This window comes from Montipora foliosa, chromosome 12, assembly GCF_036669935.1.
Source record: "Montipora foliosa isolate CH-2021 chromosome 12, ASM3666993v2, whole genome shotgun sequence".
In the NCBI taxonomy this organism is placed as follows: domain Eukaryota; kingdom Metazoa; phylum Cnidaria; class Anthozoa; order Scleractinia; family Acroporidae; genus Montipora; species Montipora foliosa.
In genome coordinates this window covers 28,560,275-28,567,774 of record NC_090880.1, presented here as the reverse complement: position 1 = coordinate 28,567,774, position 7,500 = coordinate 28,560,275, and the positions used below count along the sequence as shown (strand labels likewise).

Below are 7,500 nucleotides of genomic sequence, written 5' to 3'. Positions count from 1 at the left end.
CTTCTTTTCTTTCGGTTTGATATGGTGTCCAATCTTACGGCTTGTATACACGGCGTGAATATCAATTCCAATTTTTCGGCCCAGTTCCCCAAGTTGCCTTCGCGCTGAATTAGCCGATCTCTGATCTTTGAAAGGTAACACTATTCTGACAGGCGCTTCATTCACGTTACATGCTCGTGTGGAAATTGCCTCGTCGGAAACTTTCTTGGTGACAAAATTACTGATGGTCGATTGCAGCAGTTGGGCTGGGTACTGAAGTCGGGAGAACGTTTGTGTGAGACGGTCACATTCCAGGTGGAACAGTTTCCAGGTAGATGACAATTTAAAGGCACGATCCAGCATTGTTTTTAGCAATGACTTCTTGTATCTAACATCGACGTGGCTCTTGTAATGCAGCAATAATCCGGTGTCAGTTGGTTTTCTGTATACCCTTGTCTCCAAGCAACCATTGCATTTCCGAATCTCCGTTTCCAGGAAGGGAAGTTTACCGTGTTCGCCAAGTTCCATGGTGAAGCTAACCGATGGATGGATCTCGTTCAGAACAGAAAGGAATGATTTTGCTGTTTCGACGTTGGGCATTATGCTTAATGTGTCATCCACATAGCGTTTGTAGAACTCGGGTAATTTCCCTTGGTCCTGAAGTCGATCTTCAATACTGCACATAAATGTGTTGGCCATCAGGGGTCCAAGTGGCGAACCCATAGCAACACCATCGATTTGTTCATACAAGCTCCCCTCAAACTGAAAAAGCTGGTTCTTGGTGGCAATATTCAGCAATTCAACCAAGTCTGATTTTGTAATGTTGAGACTATGCTGCTTATTGAACCAGTCGTCCTTGAATGCCTTTTCAGCTAAAATTTGTATCGTCTCATCAACAGGGACATTGGTAAACAGCGAAGTTACGTCATATGAAACAAGGATGCTGTGATCGTCAACTTCCATGTCATGGAGAGCATCCACGAAACTAAAAACATCATTGATGGTATGATCATTCACTGATAGAGGTTTAAGCTTTTCATCAAGCCATTTTGCCAACTTGTAATTATACGTCCCGGTTGCCGAGAGTATCGGCCGCATTGCTAATTGTCGTTTGTGGGTTTTTGGCACAAAAAAGGATGACATTGTTATCACAAAGCCAGATAAGGGATCAGGAGTGGTTGTGATGGATAAGACAGATTATGTGCGCCTACTGAGAGAGTCCTCCATAAGCAACGAAACCAAGTTTAGACCAGTATGCGCTGAAAGACCCAAAATGAGAGGAAGACCTCCCAAGTATTTCCACCTGCTATTGCAAAAAGAAAAGGAGTTAGCTGCCACTGTAGAAAGAATATTACCCAAGGCAGTTGCTAGCACAGTTATCCAAAATGGTTCGAGACTAGCCCACCTCTATGGCCTGCCAAAAACCCACAAACGACAATTAGCAATGCGGCCGATACTCTCGGCAACCGGGACGTATAATTACAAGTTGGCAAAATGGCTTGATGAAAAGCTTAAACCTCTATCAGTGAATGATCATACCATCAATGATGTTTTTAGTTTCGTGGATGCTCTCCATGACATGGAAGTTGACGATCACAGCATCCTTGTTTCATATGACGTAACTTCGCTGTTTACCAATGTCCCTGTTGATGAGACGATACAAATTTTAGCTGAAAAGGCATTCAAGGACGACTGGTTCAATAAGCAGCATAGTCTCAACATTACAAAATCAGACTTGGTTGAATTGCTGAATATTGCCACCAAGAACCAGCTTTTTCAGTTTGAGGGGAGCTTGTATGAACAAATCGATGGTGTTGCTATGGGTTCGCCACTTGGACCCCTGATGGCCAACACATTTATGTGCAGTATTGAAGATCGACTTCAGGACCAAGGGAAATTACCCGAGTTCTACAAACGCTATGTGGATGACACATTAAGCATAATGCCCAACGTCGAAACAGCAAAATCATTCCTTTCTGTTCTGAACGAGATCCATCCATCGGTTAGCTTCACCATGGAACTTGGCGAACACGGTAAACTTCCCTTCCTGGAAACGGAGATTCGGAAATGCAATGGTTGCTTGGAGACAAGGGTATACAGAAAACCAACTGACACCGGATTATTGCTGCATTACAAGAGCCACGTCGATGTTAGATACAAGAAGTCATTGCTAAAAACAATGCTGGATCGTGCCTTTAAATTGTCATCTACCTGGAAACTGTTCCACCTGGAATGTGACCGTCTCACACAAACGTTCTCCCGACTTCAGTACCCAGCCCAACTGCTGCAATCGACCATCAGTAATTTTGTCACCAAGAAAGTTTCCGACGAGGCAATTTCCACACGAGCATGTAACGTGAATGAAGCGCCTGTCAGAATAGTGTTACCTTTCAAAGATTAGAGATCGGCTAATTCAGCGCGAAGGCAACTTGGGGAACTGGGCCGAAAAATTGGAATTGATATTCACGCCGTGTATACAAGCCGTAAGATTGGACACCATATCAAACCGAAAGAAAAGAAGCCGCCTATCATAAACCAGCAACGCGTTGTTTACCATTACAAGTGTGGTCTGTGCGATGCAAACTATGTCGGGTATACGTGCCGACACCTCTATCAGCGCGTCGAGGAACACATGAAAGGATCGTCTTCAATCGGGAATCACATTAAAGAGCAACATGGAACAGTCCCTAGTGACATACATCGTGACTTTAAGATCTTGAGAAAGTGCGAAAGTAAATTCGATTGCCTCATCTACGAAATGCTTTTTATAAAGGAGCTTAAACCAACTTTGAACAAACAGTCAGATTCAATCCTTGCGAAGTTATTTATATAGTTCTTTATAGCGTTTTGGTATCTTAACACTCACGCTTTAGCGTTTTAACCAACAGTCATGTAGATTTAATCCGTGCAAGTTATTTATATAGTATTTTAATATTTTAACACTTACATTTTAGCGCTTGTATTTACATATTTTATCTTTGGACATTCTCACGTCTTAATTTGTACTTATATATGCAGATTTTATTCGCTTCTTTTACTACTTGAAAATGATCTCAGAGAGATCGAAACGTCGTTTTTTATCGCTAGTTTTTATTCTGAAATGTGTTTCAAAAAAACTACTTATAAGATGTAATGAAGTCTTTGGAAAACTACATTGCTGTAAATCACGTGGATTTGTCAGTGGAAACCATATTTCCACTGAGTCAAGATGCAGATTAACCTGTTTAGTTGAGCCAATCAACGTTCGTATTCTTTGATGCTTTAGCTTTAAAATTGCTCCACCCTAACACCACATTCAGTTGAGTTTGGGCAGCGACGCTGTGAACTGCAAAAGATTAACTCGACTTCTGCTCCAGTTTTGAGGCATCAAGTGATCTGTTCTCGACATGGCTCTTTCAAAGCAAGTAAGTGAATTTTCGAGTCGGACTAACGAGATGGCATTTAATAGCCTAGTATTAGGTCATTTCCAAATTACAGTCCTCAAACATTGGGAAAATTTATGTCAATTTTTGAAGCCCTCACTTAATTGTTGAAAGTCAACGCTCCTGTAAGTCGCCTCACGGAGACAAACATTGAAGCTCCGAACAGTGAACCTTTTTGCCCCTGAATTAATCATGTTAAACCACAGACCTTGTAAGCCAAGGTTTCCTTTCTGTTATTAAAGTGATCAGTACTTAAGTTGGCAGTTTTCCAGGCCAAACAACCTTCGATAACTTACCAGAGATTAATGGTCTTCGATCTTCGTTTTCCTCACTAGTCGGTATTAGTTGTATACTGCGTTCGTCTAATCAATATCAAGCAATTTTTTGAGGTGTTATCATGGATTGTTTCCATTGAACATCGACCGCCCACTGCATCGGTCAAGGTTGCAGGAGGGCGTTGGTTGCAAACCCGGCCAGACCAACACTTAGGGTCTGAAAATAACTATGGAAAAAAAACTTGCTTCCTTTACATCTGCAAATCATTAGGCTCTCAAGTTTTCTCGCGGAAAAAAGTGCAATAAGCCTAGGCGCCGTCTCACACTGCTTTCTTGTTTATAGACTTCTTGGGGCGTTAAAGAACTCACACACTATATATTTGCAAAGAGTAGGGCATAGAATTCCCCGTGTTGTGGTTTGTACTTATCAACTGCATATTATTAATTGGAGCCTCGCTCTATTGTATGATGCTGATCACACAATGATGATCATCTGATGACAATTTTCTGCATTATGTGCATATAGGGTCTACCCAGCGACATGAAACTGATATACCACATGGATGGGAATGTTAATGGGCATTCCTTTGTAATCAAGGGCGAAGGTGAAGGAAAGCCTTACGAGTAAGTACGTCAATATTTTTGTAACTAATACTAACCTTCTCGCCTGTTTATTTTCGCAATTTGCCTACGCTATAAGGTGAAGGTAAGGTAACTTTATTTAAAGTCGCAAACGTAGGGAGAGGTTGCCCAAATCTCCCGAGCCAATGGCTCATGTTAAAAACGCACGACTATTTACAATACCGTAACTAATTACTATTTACATATAAAAAATAAAAATTCTAGAAGAATCCAGAACTGTATTAAAAGATAATTTAAAAAGAAACTAGTACAAATATTAAGATAAGAGAATAGTTAGTATATACAGTTCATACACTGGCACCCTGCAAATTAAACACCGTTCAGACGAGAACGAAATTGAACCAAAGTGGTCGAGGATTTTGTTACGGCTGATAATTGATTCCACATGTGGGCAATCTGATACAGAATGATACAGAATGAGCTGTGCATAACGAGACTGTTATATGATGGCTGCACAACATTTAGGCCATTACCTCGTAAATTATAATTAGTTATCCTAGGTGTAAAAAAACTGAGAAATGTAATCTGGGCCGTTAAATCTAAAACACTTAAAATGAGCGATGATTGTACGATACGTCTTTGTTCAAGCGTGTCCATAGCGGTCGTAGCTAAGCATAGATCGTAGAAAGCCGAGTTACCCAGGTTAAGTAAAGACTTTATCGCATAGTGGTTTGCTTGTTCGATGGTAATCTTCAAAGATTTAGATATGATAAAGGTTAAAGGATCCGTTAAGGGATCAGGGCATCAAAGGATATTTTCCATTTCATTTTAATTCTTGAAGTAAACATGAAATGAAGAGATTTGTTTTTCGATGTTGACTCGGAGATGCTCGGCAAAGATCCGAGTGCTCCTCGGCAGGAGTCGAACCTACGACGACCTTCCGATGACTAGTTCGGATGCTGTAGCAGATTCGGAGGAGCTACAACTGTAGGCATTGAAACTAGGCTCATAGTGAAGTGACTCTTAACTCATTGACTCAATAACTACGTCCCCTTTAATACGAAGGACGAGGAAAACTATTTTAACCAAGTGCAACGTAGATGCAACAAAAAACCCTATGAAAAGTGTAAATGGCTTTAATTAATAATCACCAAAACCCAAGGCGGCCGCTGAGGAAGTCCAAAATAAGTAATTCTTTATACGTGAATTGGAAACTTAATGTGTATAGACACTTATTAATATTTGTCACAATGCAAGATGAGTATTAATTTATAATTAGGAGAGCAGCGATTAAAGTTACAGGGAAACAATTTACTGAGTCTTCACTTTAGTTCTCAATAGCTTTCCTCTTTGCATTGCGTTGGGTTTTTAATTTGGTTACTTTCATTTATTTACACGATTTTGTTCGTTTTTTAGAGGGACACATACTATTAAGCTGCAAGTGGTTGAAGGGGGTCCACTGCCATTCTCCGTTGACATATTGTCGACTGTGTTTCAATACGGAAACAGGTGCTTTACCAAATATCCCCCCAACATAGTTGACTATTTCAAGAACTCATGTCCTCCGGGATATACATTTGAAAGGTCTTTTCTCTATGAAGATGGAGCAGTTTGCACAGCCAGTGGAGATATAACATTGAGGTAAATAGATTAACTCATGCAGTCCGGCACTATAAAATCTTAACAGTAGGTGGACAGCTTTTGGTTTGCTCCATTTGCGGAGACTTTAGCTTTTGGTTTTTGTTGCTAATTAGCCACAAAGTCAAATACTACGTTGATCCCGACAGGGTGGTGGTTGAGGAAGTCTCCTTTGTGTTTTTGTTAGTCCCTAGTGCTCCAATCACAATTGTTGATCACTTTCAATTTTCCATCGACTCAATCTTTATTGCTAAACAAAGTTATTCAACCCTATACAATCAACTATGGATAGCTTTTGCTCCCTATACGTGTTTGAGACCTTCCCTTCCTCTCTCAACCACCAGTTTAGCACACTTTTTCTAGTCCTAAGTTCGTGTCAATGTGGAAACCGAATACTTTCAAATTGGTCTGTTTTTGTATGTAAACACACTCTCGCGCGGAAGAAATTACTTAATGGCAGAGAATATATATGATATATCATACCTTTGACTGACTGCAGAGTTGAGATACTTGATGATAGAGAGAGATCATCATTCATCACACCGTAATAAGTAATTTATGAACTTGTGAAAGAAGCTTGAAAAAAATAACTGAACAAATTGCTCATTTACGATAATCTGTAATATCGATCAATTATTTTTTCTTTGACAGCCTTGATAAGGACAGGAAGTACTACTTTGATCACAAATCCAAGTTTTTTGGAATCAACTTTCCTGCTGATGGACCTGTGATGAAAAAGGCGACAACTAATTGGGAGCCATCCTGCGAGAAAATGACATGTAGCCCTGGTGAAAAGACATTGAAAGGGGATATCATTGAGTTCCTTCTTCTGGAGGATGGTGGGCGTTACAAGTGCCTGTTCCACACAGTTTACCAGTACGTTATTTTCAAGGTTTTGTAGTTAAATAGAATTCTATGGTTGCAAGCGAATATCACTTTTACGTACTGAATTTATGAACATAACGGTTTGAAATTAAGAGTGGCTTGGTATAACATAACACGTCGATCTATGGCAACAGAATCTTTTTTGTTTTCAGAAAATGAGTTTATGTCTTTCTCCTCTTCAAAGCGAGTCTAAGTGCGAAGTTTTTGTGATGGCAGTAATCTTTACTTTACATGTGAATGAAAAATAATCTTCATAAGAAAAACTTTGCACTTGTACTCTCTTTGAACTGGAGGCAGGAGGCCTATTGCTTCGTCATTTTTAAAAAAAGTACTGTGGTAGTTTTATTCTGAAATTCCAACAGTAAACCCCGTTAGCGTCAAGGTAGAAATTCAATTAGTTCCATCAACTTGTTATTGAAAGTTCGAGGATATCTCTTGTATGTTCTTGTGTAATATTTCAGTAATAGTCCATACGAAGGAGTTTGGCGAAATGCGACTCCCGCGATTGTCACTCTATGTTGCTTTTCTTTGGACTTTATGATAGACATCGAAGTTGGGATGTTGAGCGTTTTAACATGACGTCACTGCGGCCATGTTGGTGTTCCAAAACAAAGGAATGGCGGCCATGATGGTGTACCAAAGTAACAAATACTTTATTTTGTTTCAGTAATCCAATATGGCTGCTGAAGTTCACTGAAAACGCTCCATCACCTCCATGT

At 40.0% G+C, this 7,500-nt stretch overlaps 1 protein-coding gene and 2 pseudogenes across 1 annotated transcript in view; 2 read left to right on the top strand and 1 right to left on the bottom strand.

Moving 5' to 3' along the window:
* LOC137979667 (uncharacterized) overlaps positions 1-1,097 on the bottom strand; it is a 1,606-nt pseudogene extending 509 nt beyond the window's left edge.
* A 198-nt stretch (positions 1,098-1,295) lies between these two features.
* Positions 1,296-3,099, top strand: LOC137979778 (uncharacterized; annotated as a pseudogene).
* Positions 3,100-3,240: 141 nt separating this feature from the next.
* The window catches only part of LOC137979567 (GFP-like fluorescent chromoprotein FP506), a 5,380-nt gene continuing 1,120 nt past the window's right edge, over positions 3,241-7,500 (top strand). The window contains exons 1-4 of the mRNA XM_068826851.1: positions 3,241-3,383; positions 4,203-4,300; positions 5,675-5,899; positions 6,548-6,772. Coding sequence (XP_068682952.1) covers positions 3,366-3,383; positions 4,203-4,300; positions 5,675-5,899; positions 6,548-6,772 — 566 coding nt within the window. The 5' untranslated portion in view covers positions 3,241-3,365. The remainder of the gene's footprint in view (positions 3,384-4,202; positions 4,301-5,674; positions 5,900-6,547; positions 6,773-7,500) is intronic.